This window comes from Rosa chinensis, chromosome 4 (genome assembly GCF_002994745.2).
Source record: "Rosa chinensis cultivar Old Blush chromosome 4, RchiOBHm-V2, whole genome shotgun sequence".
NCBI lineage: Eukaryota > Viridiplantae > Streptophyta > Magnoliopsida > Rosales > Rosaceae > Rosa > Rosa chinensis.
The window spans coordinates 53,269,256-53,296,374 of record NC_037091.1 but is presented as its reverse complement, the minus strand read 5'-3'; the positions used below and the strand labels follow the sequence as shown (position 1 = coordinate 53,296,374).

General features: G+C 37.0%; 2 protein-coding genes across 2 annotated transcripts; both read right to left on the bottom strand.

Annotated features, from left to right (window-relative positions):
* Positions 1–1,426: 1,426 nt before the first annotated feature.
* LOC112200525 lies at positions 1,427–7,842 on the bottom strand. The gene is made up of 8 exons (XM_024341562.2): positions 7,402–7,842; positions 6,821–6,885; positions 4,697–5,593; positions 4,107–4,515; positions 3,817–3,897; positions 3,507–3,590; positions 2,762–2,845; positions 1,427–1,745 (listed from the first exon to the last, which is right to left on the bottom strand). Exons 4-8 carry the CDS (start codon positions 4,492–4,494, stop codon positions 1,741–1,743), a joined length of 642 nt encoding a protein of 213 aa, XP_024197330.1. The 5' UTR covers positions 4,495–4,515; positions 4,697–5,593; positions 6,821–6,885; positions 7,402–7,842; the 3' UTR covers positions 1,427–1,740.
* A 14,667-nt stretch (positions 7,843–22,509) lies between these two features.
* On the bottom strand, positions 22,510–26,783 carry LOC121052868 (separase-like). The gene is made up of 3 exons (XM_040518796.1): positions 26,682–26,783; positions 22,687–23,112; positions 22,510–22,596 (listed from the first exon to the last, which is right to left on the bottom strand). The coding sequence occupies exons 1-3, from the start codon at positions 26,697–26,699 to the stop codon at positions 22,510–22,512; spliced, it is 531 nt and encodes a 176-aa protein (XP_040374730.1). The 5' UTR covers positions 26,700–26,783.
* Positions 26,784–27,119: the final 336 nt, after the last annotated feature.

The following is a 27,119-nucleotide window of genomic DNA, read 5'->3' as shown; positions in this document are numbered from 1 at the left end:
GGGACACATATTTGTCCCTATAGGTATCAAAAGGCACACATATTATTAGTCCCCTTAGGCCCTTTTTCTAGTAGTCGAATCTTCATTATATCCACCAATCTCAGCTGCTCCTCAGTCAACGGAGTAAATTCATAAGTTGCAAGACATATCCGGGTCGACGACGACTCCTTCAATTTCAGCGCCTCTCTCAGCGCCTTTCTCTTCTTCGCCTTCTTCTTTGATTTCGCCTTCTCACCGGCCTTTTGCTTCCGACCCATCGAGGTTATCTACCCAAAACCCTAATTGGAAAATCAATCATAGAAATATGTTATGAGAGATGCAAGCACATAGTTGATCTATTGAACATTCATCAGATGGCAAGGAATTAGATACAAAATTATATGGGTTGGCCCAAGTACATTAATATTCAGAATCATAATCTTTCCACTGTAGACCTAATTTATCCTACAGGGAGAGAGCATACTTGAGGAGACAGAAGAAATAGAATCGATACAATCCTGAAACAGGAGAATATTGATTAATTTCCGTTGGTAAACGTATGAGAAGAAACTGAATGGTACGTGAAAAGTTTTGTACACTTGGGTGGCTTGTGAGGGAAGATCCTGCTGGTGGTTCCTCCTTCCATGCACCTTGGGCCTGCTAATCGGGTTTGACCCAAATATTTATTTATAATAAATATATTCTTTTATATAAGGAATCCACAACCACAGTTAAATACAAATGCCTCTAGGGCATTCTGACCCTATATGGTCAAACAATAAAGCTTTTGTTGCTTCAAAGGAAAATAATTTTCTCAAACTTTCGTTTCAGTGGTTCCATGACCAAGGTTGGCAAAAATATCTGCTATGAAGTTTGCTTCTCTAGTAATGTGCTTGAAACTTGCTTAATTGAATGTTTTTGCAATCCTCCGGATATCTTCAACAATCTGAAATATTCTCCATGGTGGCTTGGCTATGTTGTTGACTACATCAATGACCAACTTCGAGTCACCTTCAACAATGACATTTTGGCATCCTTTAAGCATGATGAGGCATTTCCAAAGTTTTTTCTGATTGCAGTTTGACCCAAATATGTTAGAAGCGTAAGTAGAAGGTTCAAGCTTCAGAATTGAACTTAACCGCTTTAACCCACAACAAATCAATCATCTAAGAAACAGAATATGCCGGCCGGAGGCATAACGAATGCAGAGGAAACCTGCAATCTAATGATGTTTTTGCTTTTTTCAGCTAAGGACATGCATTACAGGAAATCAAGAATAGGATTGATACCATTATTGAACTTGTTCCATGAGTTTTTTGGTAAGGGATAATAATATAGTTCAAGCATCTTGGTTTGCGTAGAAAATAATGTAGATTTGGGGCAATTTGAATAACTATATCTACACAAATCCCAAAAATAACCTCATCATCATCAAAACGGTAGCCAGTAGAGTGGCCTCATCAAAAACCTCAAACAGTTTCCCCGTAAATACAAAAGAGTGCCACTACTATTTTGAAAAACAGAACCAACATAGCGAGTACAAAACCCCTAAAACATACAATAATAAAGGGTCACGATGACAAATATTTCAAGAGCCTGATATGTTTCTACAAGTACTTAATCCCATCATAGTGGGAACTTATACAATAAGGTTGATAGACAATAATAAGGTACTGATAAGTCTTGAAGTCTTTAATAGTTAGCTAGATAGACGGCCACTCAAGCAACGCACCACTGCCAACAGAATTGCCGACCGATGTTTCACGCTGCAAGGAAATTCACATTGCATCAGAAAGGCAGAAACATATTACTGTAATATAACAGCAACCACAGCTACAAACAAAAATAAAAAGTAAAGCTTTGAGAACTATTTTCATGGCAACCAATTACGTCTTCGGCTCTCAGCTCACTTCATCCAGTCATCCTCACACGTTTCCTTCTCATCCAATCATGCTTAGATATTTTTGTTTCAAGGATTCCTAAATATTTTGTCTACTCTAGGATTCATATCAGCAAAAGGCTCGGACCCACATTGGCACCTCATCAAAAACAGAGGAACTTGACAGTGAGGCTAACAGCTGCATAGATTGATTAAAATGGAATTGTACGAGATTACACTGATCAAATTACAAGAGCATGTGTAAATGAAACTTTAAAAAAACAAAAACAAAAACAAAAAAACTATAACTATAGAATAGTAAAGAAAACTGATTCTAAACCTATACTTGATATAACCTTAACTGCATTCACAAATTCTTTAGAATACAAGAAAGCACAGTGCAATAAAGAAAACTAAAAGAAAGTTCTATAATTAGTTCGATTCTCAATTGATTGATCATATTAAAGAGACAAAATCGAACATTGTTAAAACAATGTCAAGAGCCATTCCACATTTTCACCACAACAAACAAGTATCAAAGAACTGTACTTACTATATTAGAGGCCATAAGCAGTACACCATCACAAAGGAAAGGGCAATATACAATCCACATAAAGGCACCTCATCCTAGGTACATATAGCATTTCTAGTCCTTTTTAAAAAAGATGTGCTTCACGCTCAAAATCAGCTCTTAGTCAGGAATTCAACCTTTAATAAACAGGAGAATTGTAGCTTTAATCTAAAGCTAAATGCATTCACAATATCATAAAATGACTAGTACATGGCTAAATTCAGAAACCATTTTAAAACACTGCTAAGTAATTTGACCACAACCCCACAATGTACGATCACACAGTTCAATAAAATACTACGGGCAGAACACAAAAGCACTTAAAACCTCACCTGCATTGCCGCTGACAGAACTTACAGTTGGTGATTCTTTTTGAGATTCAGGCTTAGCGTCAAGCCCATTGTGAGGAAATTCACCTACCAGACGAAAATGGTAGGTTAATCTCAACCTAAAGTGCATTGACACTTTTTTCAAACTAGCCAGCATATGTTATCAGATCGGTAATCGATACATTAAAATACCATATAACAAAACTCTTATATCAATCAGTTGACTTCTCAAATAATACAGTGCAATAGAGATACAATAAAAGAAAATTCTATATTTAATCCGATTCTCAAATGATTTATCATATTAAAGGGATAAAGTCGAAGGAACAATGTTAAAACATTGTCATAAGCCATTCCACATTTCCACCACAACATACAACTATCAAGGAACCGTACTTACTATATTAGAAGCCATAGCCCATAAGTTGTTCGCTATCACAAAGGAAAGGGCAATATACGATACTAACATCACCTCATCCTTGGTATATCACTTTTAGGCCTTACTAAGAAAGAGGTGTTTCATGCTCAAAGTCAGCTCTTAGTCAGGCATTCCACCTTTAACAGAAGAATTGTAGTTCTAATCTAAAGTTAAATGCATTCACAACAGGACAAAATGATTAATAAAGGGCTAAAACCAGAGACACTATTTTGAAACATTGTTGAGTAATTTGACCACAACCCCACAACGTACGATCAAACACTTCAATACAATACCAAGGCCAAAACACAAAAGCACCTAAAACCTCACCTGCATTGCCGCTGTCAGAAGTTGCAGCTGGTGATTCTTTAGGAGATTTAGGCTTAGCATCAAGCTCCTTGTGAGTACATCCACCTACCAGAAGAAAATTGTAGGTTAAATCTCAACCTAACATGCATTGACACATTCTTCGGACTAGCCAGCATATGTTATCAGATCAGCATTGGTACATTAAAATATCATATAACAGAACTCTTGTATCGATCAGTTCACATCGAAAATTAAAAAGCAAAAAACATTTTTTTTTTAAACCATGAGTAGATTGATCACAGCTAAACAAACAACATGAGTCATTACATACTTGTGCTTCGGCGGACTGCTAGAGACTTTTCTGTGTCTATGTGCCAAGGAAGTCGTGTATACTTTTCGGGAGGATATTCACCTACAAAGGAAAAACTGTATGTTTAGTCTAAAGCTAAAATGCATTGACACTGTATTTCCAGCCTGCAGGGAAACCAGCCAACATATATAAAATTTTAGAATCAGTCAATGGCTCTCGGTGCCAATAAAACATAATCAACTAGGTTTCTCACAATATACCACAGAGAATGTAAGAAGGCGTGATTAAATATTACATATAACCTAGCTCACCTTTGTATTTGTCTGGGTTTCTTTTCTTCAACTCATCCCATTCCTCTTCAAATATCTTATATTTGTTAAAGTAGTTAAACCTCTCAGATTTAATGCTATCGAGATGACGCATTCTGGCTTCGCTGATTTCAAGTTGTCCAGCTTTGGCCAACATGTACTCCTCATCAGTAGTGAGACCTAAATCATCCTCAACTTCACAGGGCCCCGTAAATCTCTCATGAGTCTTCATCATATCCAGCAATTTCAGCTGCTCCTCAGTCAACGGTTTAAATTCATAAGTTGCAAGACATAGCCGGGTCGACGACGACTCCTTCAATCTCAGCGCCTCTCTCTTCTTCGCCTTCTTCTTCGATTTCGCCTTCGCGCCGGCCTTTTGCTTCCGACCCATCGAGGTTATCTACCCAAAACCCTAATTGGAAAATCAATCATAGAAAAATATTATAAGAGATGCAAACACATATTTGATCTATCCATTGAACATTCATCAGATGCCAAGGAATTAGATACAAAATTATATGGGTTTGCCCAAGCACATTAATAATATCTTTCCGCTTTAGACCTAATTTATCCTACAGAGAGAGAGAGCATACTTGGAGCGATGAGGACTTGAGGAGACAGAATAAATAAATCGATACAATCCTGAAGCAGGAGAATTTTGATTAATTTGTGTTGGTAAACATATGAAAAGAAACCGAATGTTACGTGAAAAGGGGTTGCTTGTGAGGAAAGATCCTGTTGGGGTTTCCTCCTTCCATGCACCTTGGGCCTGCTGGCCTGCTAATCGGGTTTGACCCAAATATGTTAGAAGCGTAAGTAGAAGGTTCATTGGTTCAAGCTTTGGGAGTTGAACTTAACCGGTCTAACCCACAACAAATCAATCATTCTGAGGAAACAGAATATGCCGGACAGAGGCATAACGAAGATGCAGCGGAAACCGGCAATCTAATGATGTTTTTGCTTCCTTCAACTGAGGACATGCATTACAGGAAATCAGGAATAGGATGAATCATTTTCGTCATCTATTGAAACCATTGTTGAAATCGTTCCATGAGTATTAGAATATACCAAATAAGGGATAATATCATCTTGGTTTGCATGGAAAACAATGTAGATTTGGGGCAATTAGAAGAACAATATCTAAACAAATCCCAAAAATAACCACAACATCACCACAACGGTAGCTAGTAAAGTGGCCTCATCAAAAACCTCACACAGTTTCCTCATAAAAACAAAAGAGTGCCACTATTTTGAAAAACAGAACCAACATAACGAATACTAACCCCCGAAAATATATACGATAATAAAGGGTCAAGATGACAAATATTTCAAGAGCCTGAATTGTTTCTACAAGTATTTAATCCAAACATAGTGGACATTATACAATAAGGAAATAAGATATTCATAGGTCTGGAAGTCTTTCATAGTTAGTTTGATAGATCGTCACTCAAGCAAAGCACTGCCAGTAGACCTGCCAACCGGGGTTCACGCTGCAAGGAAATTCACATTGAACCAGAAAGGCAAAAACATATTACTGTAATAAGGGCACCACAGCTACGAACAAAAATGAAAAGTAAAGCTTGATAACTTCATGGCAATCAACTTCATTTCTAAGCTCACTTCATCCAGTCAACCTCACACATTTCCTTCTCATTCAATCATGTTTAGAATTTTTTTGTTTTAAGGATTCCTGAATATTTTTGTCTACTCTAGAGTTCAATGACAGTCATCAGCAACAATTGCTGTAAGTCCCATACAGTGAATGGATCATACCACTTAAAAAACATAAACATCAGCTAAAAGAGCATCTGAAGGAAACTACAGGACCACTTAGAGAGCAAGACACATTCGGTCAACATGATGGATAGTGAACCTCAGCGACACAGACAATAAAAAAGGGTCAAGACGACATTTTAAGAGCCTCAGCAGGTAATCTCATGGTAGTCTCATTATATAATAAAGTTTAATAAACAATAATAAGGTTTCAATAAGTCTAGAAGTCTAGACAGCTAGTTGCCAACTGGGTTCATGCTGCACGGAAATTCACAGAGAATCTGAAAGAATGGCAAAAACAAATGACTAGATTTTAAGGGAAACATATATACGCACATATAGAGTCCCTGCCTCGTTGAATCCAACATAAAAAGGGGGAAAAAAGAAGGGATTTTAATCTAATCTCATTAAAATGCATTCTGAACTTCTTTTACAATACAATACAAGACCATTCTTATTCTCAAATCATATATGGCTAAAATCGAAGAAACATTCTCAAAACATACCTTGTTAGTTATTCAACCACAACAGACAAAGTAGAGGCCAAAAGCAGTTTTCTACCAGAAAGGAAACAGCATACATTACACATAACCTTACATCCGCTGAAGGAAGTTGAAGATGGTAGAGAGCAATTTGTCTTGTTTTAAAACAGAGATTCCACCATTAAGAGTAGAATATATTGTAGTCTAATTCCAAAGCTAAAATGCTCTCACAGTTTCTTTCAGCTAGTATCTCAGAGCAGAGTGCCAAAAGAAGAAATTCAAAAAGAAACTACCATACATGAAAAATCTTAAATCAGTTCAATTCCCAAAATGATTAAGGGAACCCATGGTTGAACATATTAAATGGCTGAAACCAAAGGAACAGATCACAACCCCACAAGAACAATGCTAAGGCCAAACCACAAAAGCAGCACTCAAGTACAAAGGAAGGGGCAACCTCACCTGTTAAGTTGGAGTTGGGGCAACCTCACCCGTTAAGTTGGAGTTGGTGCTGCAACTTTCGCTATCTACAAGAAAAAATTTGGAGGGTTAATCTCAAGCAAAAAAGCATTCACCTTATTTTTCAGCCAGCCAGCACATCAAAGCAGTATATCAGTACAGTATACAATATAACAGATAAAGGAGGACTCTTGAATCAGTTCAGTTCCCAAATGACTCATCATATTAAAGGGCTAAATATACAACAACAAAACATTTTTGAAACGTGAGTAACTTGACAACAGTGCCATAATAATAATAAAAAATATAACTTGATACATTTAAGTTTGGGAAAAAGGGTAGGCTTAAGGTCACACAACAAAGAAAAAAAATGATTCATCTAAAGCTAAAAGCATTCCCAATTTCTTCCAAGCTAGCCAACATATCAGAGCAATATATCAATAAACACTCTAGAATCAATTCATAATGATCAAGTCGGCTAAAATAGAAAAAGTACAGTTTGAAACATAATCGAGCCATTTAACTACACCATATCAAACTTATTACCAAGGAAAGGAAAGGTTAAAAATTAAATATTAGCTCACCTATATATTCAGGAGCAATGAGGCAATCGTTACGCACTATATTTGCCATGAGCTCATATTCCTCAACATCTAAATCAAAAAAGGCAATATATTCTTGATCAGTCACCGGACGAGGATACATTTCTTGATCAGGCCCAAGCCCCAGAAGGCGCTCTTTGTTCATAGCAGCCAACAACTCCTCGTTAATAAAGAATTTCGGGTCTGAATCATGAAAACTAGTATCACCAGTTTCCTTGGACAATATCTCCTCCTTTTCCAATTTCTCCGTTCTCTTCGATTTCGCGTGCTGGCGGGCTTTGCTCTTCGCTTTCGCACCGGGAGGAAGTGGGTTCTTTTCGCACAGAGCAGTAGTCTTCATCATCGGACCCCTGACCCAATTTTTCAAAAAGATATTATTATCTATTGTCGCAAAAACCCTAATTAGAAATTCAATTATAACCATATCAGAAGATATATATATATACACACACACACACATGAAATTATGATACTGAAAATTCAGAAGCTAAGAATTTATCAAGGTTCATAAGAAAAAGGGTTATTATCACAAATGGTACCTGAACTTATCCTCTATTTTATCGATGGTACCTGAACTTCAATTTTGATCACAACTAGTACCCGATTTTTTTGATTTCATTTTAAATGGTACCTAGAGCCACTTTCGGTCACTATTCTGGCCAAAAAAGCCAAATCCAAAAAAAATTTAAAAAAATAAAAATAAAAATTCAAGGAAAGCCTATTACCAAAAAGATCATCGCTATAATCGCAACCCTTGAAATCCCCAAAGATCATCATTATGATCGCCTCACATGCCATTTTTAGTCGGAATAGTGACCTAAGGTGGCTCTAGGTACCATTTAAAATGAAATCGAAAAGTTTGGGTACTAGTTGTGATCAAAATTGAAGTTCAGGTACCATTGATAAAATTGAGGTATAGTTCAGGTACTATTTGTGATTTTTACCCTAAGAAAAAATATAATATTCTAAATCTACATATTCAAAATCGAGAAAGTGGAAAGAAACCAAACTACATATGGAAGAAGAAATAGATATAAGTTGAAAGGGATAGAGAAACATATCATACTTGGAGTTGGAGTGATGAGGCCTTGATTTGGGAGCGAGATCGGAAGCCAAAAGATGGAGAGCAGAAAAACAGACCTTATATTTGTAAATTTGTACTTCTTTTGGACAGCCGACCTTATATTTGTAATTTTGCTCAGTTTATTTTATTTTTTGATACTTTCTTAAAGTAAACCAAACTCTCCAACGGCTTCTTTTTTATATGATCAGTGCTATAGACACCAAAAATTATACCAAAAATCAATACCGAATGACATGGCATTTGAGTTTGCGTCTTATGTGTCATAACATTCAATTTACTAATTTCCAGCAAATTTAATTGATTTCATCTAAAAAACTAATTAATCAGCCAAAAAGAAGAACGTGGTTCACTAAACAATCAATTCTGCTACCGCCCTTCCTCAAACAAAACAACCACATATGCAAAATCAAAAAAGCAAAGAAATCTAAAGAATAGGGCAAAGAAATTACATCAAATCTAGGAGACTGTATATATAATAGTACAACTATTTATTTCTCCCTCTAACAATATCAGAATTCATATTAAATTTTCATTTGAAACTCATTTAAAACCCAATAGAGATGGATCTGGGCATCAATTGAAAATCACCATTTCTCATTTACACCATCACTACATATCTCTATTTCTAGCAGGATGAAATCCACCACCACTAACAGTGTATAATAGATCATTATTCAATGGGAAAAATGCACGAACAATGTCTGGAGACTCTGAGGACTGTCAAAATGATACCTGAACTTTCAAAAGTATCAATGTGATACCTGGACTTATATTTTCTTGTCAGCGTAGTACCTACATCAACTGTCCGTCACGGCACCGTTAAATTTACCACGTACGTGTGAGGCACGTGACAAACAAAATGAAGGTAAAAAGACTGATTTGCCCTATAACTGATATTTAAAATATACGAACAGTGTCTGGAGACTCTTAAGACTGTCAAAATGATACTCGAACTTTCAAACATATCAATGTGATACCTGGACTTATATTTTCTTGTCAACGTAGTACCTACATCAACTTTCCGTCACAGCACCGTTAAATTTACTACGTGTGACTGTGTGAGGCACGTGAGGTACAAAATGAAGGTAAAGAGACTGATTTTCCCTATAACTGAAATTTTAAATATTTTTTTTGAAAAAAACATTTTAAATTTTTTTTTTTTTGGTAATAAGACTGATTTACCTTTAATTTTTTTAATTAATTTTTTTCACCCCTCCACCTCTCGTCTTCTTCCTCTCCCCTCGATCAACCACTCTCTAAAAAGACTGGTTGTCCTCGCCAATTCCTCCCGCAACAACACCTCAGTACTCCTCGATTTCAGGCACATAGCGCTGACGCGGTTGACCTCGATGAAAGGATCAGCGGCGCATTTCATCGCCGATTTCAGATCTTTGACAAGTGAGGCTTCAAGAAGACTATGTCCTTCATTTTGGAGGATGAAATTGAAATTGAAATTGAAATTGGGATTGGGATTGGGATTGGGATTGGGATTGGATTCTTTGGAAACTTCGACGGTACTCAAAGATGGACTTGAGATCGAGGAAGGAGGAGGGCGGAGAGATCATCTATATCATTACTTGCTGGTGTTTTGTTGTAGTTAATAACTTGATATTAATGGATTTTGAGTTTGAGTTCGAGTTTTGGTGGAGGTGTGGGTGTGGGTGTGGGTGGTGACGAAAAATGAAATTCAGGGTTTCTGCAACGTTTTCTTGGTTCTTCTTCTTCATTGCCCATTTCACAACAAGTCTGCATTGATGTTGTTGAGGTGATTTCAAAGGAGGAATGAAATTTTGTGTTAATTCAATCTTATACATCTGTGATTGTTTTGCAATCCAAGTCTTCGTACTTTCTTTGTTGGACTTGGAGGTGTTGAAGAAGCCATCGGCCTTGCGGCGGAAGCTGATAAGGCAGCGGGTCTTCTCCTAGATCCAATGCTCGGCCCCTTCTTCGGGGCGCGGACCTCGTGGTCCTTGCCGCAGTTGCTGGTGTTGCCACCAATTAAGGCAGACTTGGGAGTTGAATAGGGTTGAATGATTTTACAAAAATAAGTTGGACTTGGTTTTGTGTTTTAGAAGTGAATCGAACAAGGGAGAAGCTTTGCTAAAAAAAATTATTTCTCATTCTTTTTTGTTCTTGGAGTTCCCAGATCTTTCATTTCTCTTTCAAAATTGGTTTGTCGAGTTTAAGAAGATGAACAAGAATGGGTTCAAGAACATGAACAATTGAGCTTTCTTTTGTTTTGTTTTTTTTTTTTTTTTTGCCTTTTTGCTGGGTTTGAGAAGATGAACATGAAGAAATGTTAGGTTCATACTTATCGGATTGGGATTTTTTTTTTTTTTTTTAGAATATATTGGATTGATCTTGGTTAATAGAAAAAGAAAAAAAATTAATCATCTTTTATTGTCAGTATAATAAATTATTATGTTTTTATTTTCAATTTTCAATTTATTCATTTAGGATTTGATGGAGTGGAAAAGTCTCTTTTGCCCTCATTTTCGGCCTCACATGCATCAGACGTGACTCGAACTGACAGAATCGTGAAGGAAAGTTGATGTAGGTACTGCGTTCACAAGAAAATGTAAGTCTAGGTATCACATTGATACGTTTGAAAATTCAGGTATCATTTTGACAGTCCTCAGAGTCTCCAGACACTGTTCGTGCATTTTTCCCTTTAGGATTTGATGGAGTGGAAAAGTTTTTTTTGCCCTCATTTTCGGCCTCACATGCGTCACACGTGACTCGAACTGACAGAGCCATAACGGAAAGTTGATATAGGTACTATGTTTACAAGAAAATATAAGTCCAGGTATCACATTGATACGTTTGAAAATTCAGGTATCATTTTGACAGTTCTCAGAGTCTCCAGACACTGTTCGTGCATTTTTCCCTTTAGGATTTGATGGAGTGGAAAAGTTTTTTTTGCCCTCATTTTCGGCCTCACATGCGTCACACGTGACTCTAACTGACAGAGCCGTAACGGAAAGTTGATATAGGTACTATGTTTACAAGAAAATATAAGTCCAGGTATCACATTGATACGTTTGAAAGTTCAGGTATCATTTTGACAGTCCTCAGAGTCTCCAGACGCTGTTCGTGCATTTTTCCCTTATTCAATTACCAATGAACTAATGAATTAAGCCATACACAACTTTGTATTCTATTTACTCTGTTTTGGTTGATCGCCTTCTCCTACAGTTGCGTGTTAAAGTCTCCATGATTTAAGGGGTCTTCGTTCCTTTTGTTGTTGTTTATCATATACAATTTTTTCTAATTAAACAACAATAAGTTTTAATTATTGATCTTTCCATTTTAAAGAATAAAAATAAAATATAAGAATACATGTTAAAAATAGTTTGATGATATGGCACCTGCCACATCATTTGGTATTGATATTTGGGATCTCAAGTATTTTTGTTTTTGAAACAACTTCAAAACAAAATGGAACAAAGAATGATGAGATTAAACAAAAAATATGATAAGATTATACAATAAAGAATAAAAAAGACTAATTTTGTTTCTTCTTCTTATTTAAAAAAAAAAAACGCTCAATAACATAATTACTGAGTCTCATAGTAAGAGTCAAAGTTTGAAGAAGAGAAGTTGTGTATGCTAAAGAAAAACCAAAAGTGAGTTGCAGATAAATGAAACCAAGAAAGATCCATGTTTCAGAAAGTGCACCCGAAATAAATTTCATACTAGTTAAATGGAAAACACTCCCATCCTGTCAACAACAAAGACAAAGTTTCAGGAAAAGTAGACAACCCAATTTCTCCTTTGTATTTTCGATTTTGATTTTCTCTAGTTTCAACTCCATTTATCTTCTTCAAACAATTAAAGTTGATAAATTAACATCACATAGACCAGTAACACACTAACACCAGCAGATAGACCAAATCAAAACAGCCAAACTATCAAGTTGCAATTTCAAAATTAGCATGCAAAAGATTGAATTTGTAAGAAACGCCAAGCGAAAGAGACGCTGTAACCATCAATCGACTAAATTGTGAATCCTCCCTAGTTTCGATTGTTTCCATTTGAATCACATACTGACGTCGCGTAGCTAGAAAAGGTAAGAAGAATCATCGTAATCACTTTTAGGATCCTCACTTTTGGCGATTACTGGAAAAGTTTCTACCGACTCTTCATAGTAATCGCTAGGACATCTCTCGGTGGCTGCCATGTGTGCCGGACTGCCGGCCTCATGACCGATCTTGCTAATGGTGCTTAGTGTCAGTTTATGTACAAAGAGTTAAGTCCATTGAGTTGCACACCCATCAGTCTCAGCAACAATTATCGAATTGGCTATGGTTGGCCCCTTCCAAGGTGTGTGTGTGTGTGGGGGGGGGGGGGGGGGGGGGGGGGGATGGGGAAGTAGGAGTATCCCTCACACCAGCCTGCTGCTTGATCACTGGGGTGAGATATCTCTTTCTGATATACCAGTGGGTACACCATAACATATTTGTGCTCCATCGATCTACATATTTTAGATTGCAACCTTCACGAGCTTTAACCATGTATGATGCCATTGAGCCCCCCCCCCCCCCCCCCCCCCGTGGTGTTGACCTCTCAATCCACCATCCATTCATCATCCGTTGTAAAAATCTTGTATTTTCTCCAGCAAGCATTTCCCACAAGTTACAAATAACTAGGGGAGCGCCGGCATGCAAATGTGAAAGAGCAGTATTACTTGGTGCAAAACAGCCATTAAGTGTTGAAGAACCGCTCCCACACCCCTTCAAGCATGTCATAGCACCTAAAAAGCACCGATATGGGTACGAGTATCCGGATACGATACAATCGGATACATGGAAACGACAAATCTTAAATGTAATAGGAAACGGAAATGTGAAGGAAACACCAATTAAATATATATATATATATATATAATTAGAAAAGATATATATGAAACATAAACAAAGTACTAGTTTATCACAATCAAACATTATCAATCAAAAGGTTCAAATAAAAGGTTAACACAACTAATAACAGGTTAACAACCATCAACTTCATCCAACTTGGACAACCAAAAAAGATTCCGAGCAGAAGAGGAACGACCGAACGACGAAGCCAGAAGAGGAACGACCGAATGACGAAGCCCCGAAGAGGAACGATGAAGCCCCGAAGAGGAACGACGAAGCTCGATCTGGGTCTCGTTTTTGCAGAACAAAGTTTTGGCTGAGGTTGCGTCTCTCTCTCGATCTGGTCTTTTGTTTGTTTGTTTTTTTCTTTTTCTATTTTCAATTTTTGCAGAGTAAAAAGTCAGTATTACCCCCACGTTTCCTATTTATTTACATTCTAGCGTTTCTGAATTGGATACGGACGTATCCAAACCGTTTCCAAATCTGGATACGCGTTTCCGACCCGTTTCCCATTTCGATATGGGATACACGGGCATTTTCACGTTTCCGTGCATCGTAGCATAGCACAGTTCTATAGTTTCTCCACTAATTTTAAAGGAACATATTCTAACCCTAAATATAAAAAAAACACACAGATAAACCACCTGTAAATTAATTACGAGGGCCATAACAAACAAATAATACATAAAAGTATAATCTTTCTAAATCCTAGAAATTGTCATACCGGAATTGTGGCCCATATATATGTAAATATCTTCTTTCCCAAGAGATCAGCCAATCTTTCAAAAGGTGGAACTTCAACTCCGGTGTAGGAGTATCCCCTCACACCAGCCTGCTGCTTGATCACTGGGGTGAGATATCTCTTTCTGATATACCAGTGGGTACACCATAACATATTTGTGCTCCATCGATCTACATATTTTAGATTGCAACCTTCACGAGCTTTAACCATGTATGATGCCATTGAGCCCCCCCGTGGTGTTGACCTCTCAATCCACCATCCATTCATCATCCGTTGTAAAAATCTTGTATTTTCTCCAGCAAGCATTTCCCACAAGTTACAAATAACTAGGGGAGCACCGGCATGCAAATGTGAAAGAGCAGTATTACTTGGTGCAAAACAGCCATTAAGTGTTGAAGAACCGCTCCCACACCCCTTCAAGCATGTCATAGCACCTAAAAAGCACCGATATGGGTACGAGTACCCGGATACGATACAATCGGATACATCGAAACGACAAATCTTAAATGTAATAGGAAACGGAAACGTGAAGGAAACACCAATTAAATATATATATATATATATAATTAGAAAAATATATATGAAACATAAACAAAGTACTAGTTTATCACAATCAAACATTATCAATCAAAAGGTTCAAATAAAAGGTTAATACAACTAATAACAGGTTAACAACCATCAACTTCATCCAACTTGGACAACCAGAAAAGATTCCGAGCAGAAGAGGAACGACCGAACGACGAAGCCAGAAGAGGAACGACCGAATGACGAAGTCCCGAAGAGGAACGATGAAGCCCCGAAGAGGAACGACGAAGCTCGATCTGGGTCTCGTTTTTGCAGAACAAAGTTTTGGCTGAGGTCGCGTCTCTCTCTCGATCTGGTCTTTTGTTTGTTTGTTTTTTTCTTTTTCTATTTTCAATTTTTGCAGAGTAAAAAGTCAGTATTACCCCCACGTTTCCTATTTATTTACATTCTAGCGTTTCTGAATTAGATACGGACGTATCCAAACCGTTTCCAAATCCGGATACGCGTTTCCGACCCGTTTCCCATTTCGATATGGGATACACGGGCATTTTCACGTTTCCGTGCATCGTAGCATAGCACAGTTCTATAGTTTCTCCACTAATTTTAAAGGAACATATTCTAACCCTGAACACCAAAAAAACACACAGATAAACCACCTGTAAATTAATTACGAGGGCCATAACAAACAAATAATACATAAAAGTATAATCTTTCTAAATCCTAGAAATTGTCATACCGGAATTGTGGCCCATATATATGTAAATATCTTCTTTCCCAAGAGATCAGCCAATCTTTCAAAAGGTTGAACTTCAACTCCGGTGTATACCTTCACAATGCAATTATTCAAATTAAACGTGGAGCTTTCTTTTAGTTATAGGAGATGCGTGTGTATAAGAGTTATAACAGAAATATTACCTCGAGTCCTCTGTCCTTTAAATACCATTCTAAGTAGTCTCCACATAGTGGCAGAGTAGTATCTGGATTGATAAGCACAAACGCATCTAAAGGATCTACACGTTGAATCTCACTACTTCCAACTTGACGTTTGCGATATTGGTTTTTCCCCATGGTTTCACTAATGCTCGTAACTGAGGGCATACGATACACCTCCCGGCCTCTTAAAATTGGCATATTCTCCACAGGTAACGTCTGTTAAGGCAATTAGTCATTGTTTAAGATCATTGTACTAGAGTGATTAACTACAATGAGCATCATTACTGATGATATATTAAAAAAGATGAAAATAAACAATAGAACAACCTCAACCTAAGTAAATAAGAGCTCCACTACTAATTACAGTCACAACGTCGTTCCTCTCGCAACAGAAGATTCTTTGGTTCTACCAGAAAACAAGTACACGGAGATGCCCTATCGACACCAGATCCAATAGTATACAATTAATTATCAATCACCTGTACTCTAATAACTCATTTGGGGCCATTCTAGTTTAATTATCAACTTGTTAATACAAGCTATTCTGTTAAGTATCAAAGTGTAGTTACTAGCCAGCTAAAACATCCGAAGTACTCGATTCAATATAGCAATACTCCATCGTTGAAGTATTTTATTTTTAAGTCAAAGCCTCAAGATTTGTCCATTCCATAGGACCATAACGCAATAGCATAAAAGCGATAGACCTCTCACCATCTCAAGTAACTTGTGGACTTGTGGTTAACTTTATCACCCCTAAATAGAACGACTAATGTAAAAATGATAGAAAAGTAGTTCGGAAGACAACCGGTGAAGTACAATATTAACAATCAGATCCCTATTGAAGGAGAAAGCGATACAAACTATACTAACTAGGTTCGAGTTACCAAACTATTGAATGAACTTATGCAGTAAAAGCATTAGCTTAACGAAACCTATTCATATTCACATTGTTCGTAAATAATAACCAAACAGAATATCCAACTTTACTGTAGTCAACTAATGCAATGCAATGGCAATCAGCTAAAAGAGAAATATATGTCACGAACCATTGCTTAAGAAAGTCACCATGAATCAATGCTTCAAGCAACTTCTGGGTGATGTGGCGATGAGCACGGACAATCATATCAGTAAGCAAGTTAAAAAATAAAAAAAAATAAAAAAATAAAAGAAGATGGCTATTACCCTGGACATATATCCTTTAGTCAAGTTCCAAGATTCTAAATTAGGTGTTTGTTTAATGAGGTGCTGAATTGACTATATATTTCTTTCTCCAGAATTAACACCATTTGGATAATGAATATACCTGAATCTCCGGATCCAACACTAGGATAATTGGTTCTCTTTCCAAATCAGGTTTAATGCGTTCAAGCCTCTATACTTCTTCCTGTATTTGTTTCAAGGCCCATGGAGTCAACTCTTTCATACCACTGGAGTAAAGCTGTGACAAGAACGTTTTCTCCTTCAAGGCATCTGTAGAAGTCCCAATGAGGACTTTCAGATTTGTTGGTTTCTTCTCCAGCTTCTTACGTAGCTTCTCATTTGCCGACTTCACAACATTACAGCTTGACCATTCCCCAAGAAGCACATACTTGGAAGATCCAAACCACACAGTTTCTAATTTCCTAGTGCATGAAAATATGGTAGAAATTAGTCAAGAGTTCAACTACATTTTAAAGCAGCAAATATCGTCTTTAATTTAAAGGCCATGGGGCCGTGACCACTTACCCAATTTTAGTCTAACAATTGCCTATTTGCTCCACTAAGAGTTTTTTAACCCCATTTATCCAATCTAATATTTGATGATAGTTTTGCCCTTAACTCAATTAATTAACTACATGTGCATCTCTTTGTCTCTCTCCACTCTCCCCGATCTGCTATTTCTCTCTCATCCCCATTCTCCGTCCTCTCTCTCTCTCCCCGATCTGCTCTTTCTCTCTCATCCCCCATTCTTCGTCCTCTCTCTCTCTCTCCCTGGCCGATCTGCTCTCTCTCTCATCCCCCATTCTCCGACCTCTCTCTCTCTCCCCGATCTGCTCTTTCTCTCTCATCCCTATTCTCTGATCTCTCTCTCAGAACCAGAGCGTTGGCACTCCGGCTCGGCGTTGGTAGTCCGACCTCCTCCCCTCACTTCCCTCCCAGCGGCACCCCCACCTCGGGTGCCCAGCGCCGCATCAGGATCGCGCCAGATCTGAGCAGCAGGTGTCGCGGAGCTAGTTGCTGAGCCGGCCTCAAACTCTGATGGGTGCCCAGAGCACTTTATTTTTTTTTTCGTATACTATGAGCTTCCGGAATGGGAAAGGGAAAAAAAGAAGAAAAAAAAAGTGAACGTGTACATTTGAACATAATTGTAGTGTATTCATTTTGGTTTTGGGAGTCTATGCAATTCACTTGAGGGAAATAATATGATTATTGGAGGGCAATAATAAGATTACTGAGGGGCAATAAAATGTTTATTGGGGCATAATAAAATTATTTATTTGGATAAACCTCCGAAAGCTTTCAAAATTCAAAACATCTTCATTTTTCACTACTTATTGATCCCTAATAACAAGTTTATTGGGGAGCAATAATATGATTATTGGGGGGCAATAATATGATTACGAAGTATTATTGGGGGGTAATAAAAATCAGACGCCGGAATCCGGTCACCGGAGTCCGCCGGCAGTCGGATTCGGGATTCAGGTGATTGGTTGTCGGATTCCGGTCACTGGACGCCGGACTCTGGTCACCGATCGCAGGAGACCGCGGCCGGCCACTGGACACCGGAGCACAACAAGGTGGAGGATGACTTCTCTCTCTAAGTGAGAAAGAAGGAGAGGGCAAAAAAAGTCCCAAAAATAAATAAAAAGAATAAAAAAAGAATTAATTAGGTATTAGGGAAATAATCCCTTAGAGTGTTTTGAGTAAATAGGGTCAAAAAACTATTAATGGAGCAAGTGAGCAATTTTTAAGCTGAAATTGGGTAAATGATCATTTCCCCTAATTTAAAATCAAGATCCTAACATTAGTGTAGTCATACTGATGCAAACGAGATCCAACTTAGACATTTATATTAACTTCATGATATATGCAACATAATTCAAATCACTTACTTCACAAATTGTTGTAGGCGACGATCAAGTGATATAAGGTTAACTCCTCCCGGTTCCGACAAGTGAAGCCCCTCCATTATAATACGATACTCTGGAATTATATCATCAATCCCAGTGGAACCTTGCAAACCCCATCGACAGACCCATTTTTTTGCTGCCTCCTCATCCCGGTCACGGCCTTTTCCTAGTAAAAGTTGCATATTATGAAATGATGTTTATGCATAAAAAAATTTGTGCCCATAAAAAAATTTAATTACCTTGTATGACTTCAGAGATTGGCAGAAACATAGTAATAGGTTTGCAATTCTATTTCAAACGTGTTACCAAAATCGATGCTTGATGGATCGAGGGAGAAGATGACAATTGTCGTAAGAACCTCCAAAAAGACGTATACATATTACTGGAGTACCAGGGAGGCCATCAAAAAAATTTGTCACTAATTTTGCAAGATCATCAATCTTGTCTGGAGCTAGCATGGTTTGAATTGAACCAGGGACATCTGAACCCTGAAGACAAAGGTTTGAGAAAATTCTAATAAGTACTCTATGGCAAATTAATCAAAGTCAACTACCGTTTGCTTTAATCTTGCAAGGTAAATTCATCACTCAAGGTACCAATGAAACTTGATGAAAATAGGCAGCCCATTGATCTGAAGTACAACACTCAAAATTTTCAAGAGATTATAATGAAAGATGCTTGTCGGAGTGACTAGAAACATACTTGAGTGAAAATAGTGCGGCAAGTAATTTAGAAACCCGTTAAACTCCAAAGTCAATCAACTAACAATGTCAAGGCTCGACAAGTAAAGTCCAAACTAATTTAAAACAAGTGGAAGATATTGCCTTATAATTGATAATGCTATAAATCATAAGATGAAAAAGATCAAAAGCAGACAACTGAAATGAATATAGAATAAGAGAGATCGATAATTGTTTTACCTTCCGAAAAAGCACAGGAACCTCCCGGCTTATCATAAAAGTCAATAACAACCATAGTGCTAAACTTTCCAGATCCGGACAAAGACCATGAGCACTTAGAGCTGATAAATTACTTCCGCTGATTGACAGGAATAATTCAAAAACACGAGTAGTAAGCAACAATTTGTGTGGTATTAAGACTCCAAAACATGCTGTTGTCACCTCTAAATAGGTACAAGTTATAACTAACCAACATAAAAACATGGTAAAAATTGTTGAATCGCATGACAGTGTAAAAAGAAAATCCTGAAAATTGCATAATCACATAAATAACTACTATATAACCTGGTTACCGCAGAACGGGCTTCCAGAGACCACCAACACATGTTGTATATTAGTTCTCCCAACTCAACAGGTAAACAATAGCCAGCAATCTCTTTTCCCATTATATTAAGAAACAAATTGGTAGAGATCGTGCCAGAAAATGCATCTCTACAAACTAGGAGTGACATGCTTTTCAAAATACCATCTATGTCTTGATTGTTACTCTCCAATAGCATCCCTGAAAATAGTAAAAAACAAAAAAGAATGAAGTTCCACATAAGCTTGAATTGCAGGGTTGAGTGCTTTTTTTTTTTTTTTTGGTCAAATAAATTCATTCATTAGATGAAACCCATATTACAAAGGTAATACAGAAAAGTAGGAGTCCTGGGCCCGAAGACCCAATAGACAACCCATAACCTAAACTAGAACTAACTGACAAGCCGAGGCCCAAAAGCCCAAAATACCAGAAAACCTAGATCTAAAACCAAAGTCTTCGCTGCAACACAGGCTGGCCGCCGTGAGTACCACCATGGCCAGATGAGCTCCGACAGAAGCTTGACTTCCAAAGGCCAAATAACTCTCCACCATCATTCTCCACACTGAAATTGCATGCACAGGAAGAAACAAGAAAAACAGAGAACTTAGTAAAGGTAGTCGTGGAGGTGGAGACCACCATGCATCACAACACCACTGGTCCGGCGATGTCCACACACTGCAGTGGCTTGCCGGTACTGCTGCATTCAACAGGTGTGAAGTTAAGTGAACAGATCCCTGTCGAGACTCCAAGGGTTGGAAGTGAAGATGGGGTTGTGGAAAGAGAGAAAAGTCGGATGAAGATGAGAGGGTGAGGTGTCTGAGATGGAGGAGGATGGGAGGTTTGAGAATAGATCTGGAAATCTGATGAGAAATTGGGCAAGCACAAGGAGAGATAAAATGGAAAAGAGACATGAAAAGATTAAAAATTGAGACCAAAGCTCAGAAAACCTCACCACAAAAGGGTGGAGACGCACCACTAAGGGCGGAGAGACTGGAGGGGCGTTGTCGACTCTCAAAACGGCAGAGAGAGTGAGCTGAGAGAGAGAGACCACCCCCAACTCTCAAGCCGTCGATCTAGATCCGGAGGGATACAGATCTGGGCAAGAGAGAAAGGGGAGGGGTGATGGTGTTTTCAGATCTGTTTTCTCTCTCTAGATTTTAGAGAGAGAGTGCAGGGTTGAGTGCTTACTTGCCAAAAAGCTAAGGGAAGAAAAGAATAAAATTATACTCTATACATAGATGAGGTTTTGTTCATCAAAACGAGAATCAATTTATTCATAAGAAATAAAGTCAAAAACACACAACAAACATAACACACCCACTCCTGTATGCACTCTCCATCTCCTTCAGGCTACTAATGCCATAGAAATTTCTTAATAACTGTTCTAAATGTGATTGTGTTGCAGCCAAAATAGTAATAAATCTTATCATTTTATGAGTACAGTAGTGACATAGAAAATAAACTTGTTTCTGTTAATGCACATGGATTCTGCAGACTGAAAACTAAATGATCATATTTAGTTAGTACACAACTGCATATTGAACATACCTAACCCAGCATATAGTCGGAGAGAAATGCATCTACGCACCAATTCCCACCTCACATGTATAATATTGATCACTGACTTCGATTGTATAACCTCAGTGTGGAGACAATGCCAGCACCCTCTCAGGTTCTCGCAAATACAGCCAGTGTCACAGCAACTCACATAATTTTTCCACTCCGAATCATTGACTGCGGTTCAGGCAACTGCTGACCATTCTTTAACATCAGATAAATTCACAAAATAATTGGTCTTGGTGGTCTTGGTGTTATCGAAAAACAGTAATGGATTCTGAAAAATAGTTGCTTCCAGCCTCAGTTTGCACTTTGTGCAAGGAAATTCATTGATAGACTTGAACGCTAGAATATCCTATTCAAATTACTTTTTGCCTTCTCCAAACGTTGCTGCTTACAGTATAGTCCTCCTAGAGACATTTGAGGGTGAAAGTTAATTAACCAATTATCACTAATAGCATGTATGGTAAACGACACAAAAAAAAAAAAAAAAAGGAAACAGAAGCTGGCGTACCTAGAACAGAAGAAAAAGCAAGTCTCAGTATGGGAAATCTGTTTGTACAAATATCACGTCCGAGCTCAATAGCACTAATTGCACCAATTATATTTCCATTCAGTTCTCTAATTATCCCTAACTGAAGTAGACTTTCAAGTAAAGATTCAACAATTTTCCAGGGACTGCAGTACCAGTCTTCCAAGTCAAAGTCCATAGAATCATAAGACCAGGGATCACTGGCACAAGATCTGCGGACTTGCAATGTATTCCAAATTCTCTGTTTTTTTTTTGTCCTCCTCCTTATGAAATGTTGCTTCAAATAGAAGCCAACGTATTGTGAAAGCTCGGTTTGCATATGACAAAGCCTGGAGTGTTAACAAAGATGAAGAAAGAGGAAAGAGGTTATCATGCATACAAAGTTTCCAAGTTTAGTGCATAGGAAGTAATGTTGTTGATTAAGATATATAATTAACCCACATAATTAACATCTAAAACAAATGGAATCAAATCAGAAGAATTTTACCTCAATTACATTTCCTTTCTCCACATACAAGTCTTTCGGATAAGTCATATAACAAATATGCAGCGGTATGGCGAGAACGATGTTTACCCTATACAAGAACAGAAAGAGAAATAATGTACTGATTTTTACATCAACCACACGTAACGCTCCAAGAGGTAATTAAGTCAGAAAAACTTACAGTTAGCCTCAAGAGGCTATAACTTTGAACTACATCATTTTGGTTGGATTGTCTGCAGAACTGTTCAAAGCCTGTTACGATACCGCCTGACTGATGTAATGCTTTTAGATGATCCAGCCAAAAACTAGTTGAGTTTGCGATTTCACCATAATAATCTGATAACATCTTCAAAAACGCCTCATTAACAGGTGAAGCACATAACGCATGAGTAGTTCTTCTTGATCCCCATAACATGCCCAACCACTGCTTCTCATGAACATTAAATAATCTAATGATTATTTTGTATATACTCTCAACTTCCTGACAACCCTTGATGGATAACCAATCAAGAAGATGGTATAGGAGGATTAATTGACTTTTGGGCAACATTTCTACAGGAATATTTAACCAAATACCAATGGCAGCAATGATGTCCTCCAGCACTCTCTGTTTAGAACAAAAACCAGCCATCGAATATTAGAGAAATTGGTAGAATGAAACAAACACGATATGTCAGATCTCAAAGCCATCATTCACTAGTAACTATATTCATGAGCAGAGAAGAAAAGAACTACTTTAGATTGAAATGTTTCAATGTACAAGTCATAAAGTCCTGTAATATAAGCATAACATTGCATATACATATATTTGCAAAATCTATAAAAAAAAAAAGAAAAAAGAGTCACATATTAAATCGGTGTGCTGTCGTTCCCTGTACAAATCCTTCTACCAATCTACAAAAAGCTGTGTTTCTAATTCTGTCATTTATAATATTCTCAATACGAAAACAACAAAACAGGACATCAGAAAATGTGTTAAAACATCTATGGAAGCCATCATGTACAACCAACCATATTTCGGTGCTTGTTTCAGTTGAGTAATCAATCCAAAGCAAAACTGTATTTTCGATTCAGAAGAAACACTCTAAAGCAGCAACGATAAATGGACCAAGCAGAAGCAGCAAAAGGAAAGCAATCCTAGATATAATTATTTCCTTGAACAACAAAATTACCTAGAAAAGAATTTGGATCAATTTCAGCTAAGAAACTTCTTTAATACCCAGAACAGCAAGGAGCTTACATCAGAAAATATATATAAAAGAGAAACTAAGCCTAGGAACCAAGTGAGAAAAGTTTCCATAACCTCAAGTCTCTGCATAAACAATATTAAGAGCTCCTACAACAAGAGAAATGAACTTAATATTTCAACCATCCAGCAATTGGAAATTCCCTGCTAGTAAGCTACAGAGATGATAACATGGATAAAACACATTCTATGACTCTTAACTCACGCCCTGAAGAGAGAACTTTAAATTCAGCGAAGAAAAATTTAAACAACCTCAATCTAAGTAGCTCAACACCTCATAAGAGTAACAATACCTTTCCTTTCACGACAGAAGATTATTTGGCATAACTGGCTATAAGAACACAGGAGATTCAATAATGTTCTATAGACACCAGATCCTAATAGTATATGAATGATTACCAAAGGACCTAGTAGTCTAACACTCATTCACAACCATTCTATTTTAATTATCAACATGTTAATATTAGTTATCTAGTTAAGTGGAAATAAGTAGTCACTGGTCGGCTATGGAACAAGACCAGAAGTACTTGGATAATATTATCTCACTAACACAATAGAACTCCAGCATTGGAAGTATTTTTCTTCCAAGTCAAAGCCTCAGGTTCTCCATTCCGTAACACAATAGCATAGAGCCTAGTGAAACCTACAATTCCAAATAAACCTCTGACCATCTCAACTAACTTGTTGTCAAACTGAAGCCGTGTAGGAAAGTTAGAAACTAGGATGACCATGGCAAACTTTATCACCGGTAAAAAAAAAAAAAAAAAAAAAATCAATTAATGAAGAATTGACTACTGCTGAAGTACAGAATCATCACTATGTAACCATCAAATCCTTATTAAAGGAGAGGAAACTTGAGCTTCATGAATCGATATGAGTTCAACCTTCAGATAAACAATACAAGCTATACTAACTAGGTTCCAATCACCAATTGAATTGGCTTCTGCAGCAAAAGATGTCACATGGTTTGAATGTAAAAACCAAATATAATATCCAACCTTTTGAAGTCAACTAATGAATTTCTGGGTGATGTGCAGAGAAAATTAAATCAAGCAAAAAAAGAGGAGGGTAATTACATAAGTTTCTGTTTTACCAATATAAATGGATGCATGTTACTCTGCACGTATATCATTCGGGTAAACTCGCAAGGTTGTTTAACACCCCTGTTCTTCTTGTTTGTGACATTTCAATAATGATTAGATGTGTATTTAACTCTATTTATTTATGTTGGTATGATGAAAGCAATAAAGCAAACTGTTAAAAAATTAAATATTCTTTAGAAATCAAGAACTATACCAAAATCTCACAGTTGCTCCACAGGTTATACCGTAGAGATCGAATCATTAAAATGCATCACCTTTCATAACAGCAATATGTATTCCCTTGCTTGGGAGATCTGCATGCAGATAGCATTTTCTAACAGTTCTTGTTTGAGGTACATCTAGACATAGCAGAATTTTGTCTCCACTTTATTTCACACAGTTGGAGGTTTTGGATGGACATCCATAAAAATTTCTTGAAATAAAAGTTTTTTGTTATTATTAAAATGCAGTCCATCGATCTGACATTACGAACATCAAAGCCACTATCCACTAGCACGTAGTAACAATATTGATAAGCAAAGAAGAGAAGAACTTTTATTCGATAAATGTCATATGCTTTCCTTGTAAAGTTCATAGATCCTATAATATCAAGCGTAATGTTTAATAAACATTTTTTTTTTATGTCATATCATTAAGTTGTTTCCCAATATAAGAAAGAAATCCATCTACAAGCTTATGTTTCTGATTCTGTCAGTTATAATTGCCTCAATGCAAAACAGCAGAGCAGAAAATTAAAATATGGGTTAAATCATGTATATATTTCCATTGTACTTTCATGATTTGTTTTTTACCATTCTTTTTGCCAAAACAAATCACTTAGAAATTAATAGAATCAGATTGTGCTAAAAAAATCTGGCCCTTTCATATCCAAAACACAAAGGCATAGTAGAATAGAACCCAGATTTCTTCCTCTTCTTTTATTTTTTTATTTTATTTTTTTTCAACAACAGAAGACAGCTTGCCCAAAGAAAAGAAAAATGCTGAACCAAGGAAACCAATTGAGAAGAGTTTCCACAAACCCAAGCCCTGCACAAACAGAATCAAGAAATTCTACAACCATTCCTGGACTGGAAATTTCCCTAGTGAGAGATAAAGTAATATAGCATAAAACACAAGTATACAAAGTTACAAACCTAGACTGACGCCCTTACGAGATGACTTCAATATGAAATGAAGAAAATTAAAAAACCTCAACCCAAGTGTATGTTCCACTCCTAATAAGACTAACAATGCCTTTCCTCTAGCAACAGAAGCTTCTCTGGTATCCCTAGACACATAAGATCCAATCTTGCCCTACCAACCAAATCCTACGACTATACAATTGGTTGTCAATTCACCTGTACTCCTAAACATTTGGGACCTTCTATTTTTATTGTCAACATGTTAATATATAGTAGTTAGATTGAGTATCAAACTAACTAGTCACATCTACACTTCTACAGAATCAACAACACCAGCAAATTTAAATAATACTTTCACTTATACAGTAATACTCTCTAGTGTTGGAAGTGTTTTGCTTTCAAGTCAAATCCTCAAGATTTCTCCATTCTTTAACAAAAGCAGCACAAAAGCCTGATACACCTACTAGTCTACTACCAAAAAAAAACCCTCACCATCTCAATTACCTTGTTGTCAAAGTGAAGATTTTGGGGATTTATAAGCTACCATGTTCGTGGTAAACTTCATAAAAAGAAAAATATGAAGAATTGATAAAAAGCAGTCTGGAACATAAAACCAGTAAAGTACAGAAACATCTAAGCACACTAAATTAACAATCAAAAGTAGTACAGGGTATCACACAATCATACGCCCATACATAAATCTTACCTGTGATTGTGGGTCCATTTCTTGGGTGCAAAATGCACGAAAGCAGTATGCGACAGCTAATTCATGAGAGTCTCCCAACTAAACGATTAGATAGGAGGGCATTAGGATTGCTTTACAACAAAGAATGAAACGTACATTAGCCAAAATACCGGCCTCCTAGCTTTTGCACAAGTCAACTTAACCCCGAAACTTGAATAACAAATCAATGTTCCGACTTCGGTTCAAGTTTTAGGACTTCATCTATTCATCCACTAATAGTAACCTTTTTTGCTGGAGGCATTAAATAAAAATTATGTTGATGGGCATTTTTTTTCCCTTCTTTTTACTAAAAAAATTATATTAAAACATAAAAATATTTTTATATCATTATCAATAAAACTAAAAAATAAAAAATAAAAAATAGAGTATAGGCTCTGGTGGTTATGTTCTTTCTTGGTT

What these genes read in the sequence shown, in the direction of transcription:
- LOC121052868 (XM_040518796.1), bottom strand. An exon ending in ATAGCCTCTTGAGGCTAACT is followed by an intron (nt 22,597 to 22,686) that starts GTAAGTTTTTCT and finishes GTTCTTGTATAG; the next exon opens with GGTAAACATCGTTCTCGCCA.
- LOC112200525 (XM_024341562.2), bottom strand. Translation starts at nt 4,494, where the DNA reads ATGGGTCGGAAGCAAAAGGCCGGCGCGAAGGCGAAATCGAAGAAGAAG. An exon ending in AAACCCAGACAAATACAAAG is followed by an intron (nt 3,898 to 4,106) that starts GTGAGCTAGGTT and finishes TTTCCTTTGTAG; the next exon opens with GTGAATATCCTCCCGAAAAG. An exon ending in AGCAGTCCGCCGAAGCACAA is followed by an intron (nt 3,591 to 3,816) that starts GTATGTAATGAC and finishes TTCTTCTGGTAG; the next exon opens with GTGGATGTACTCACAAGGAG.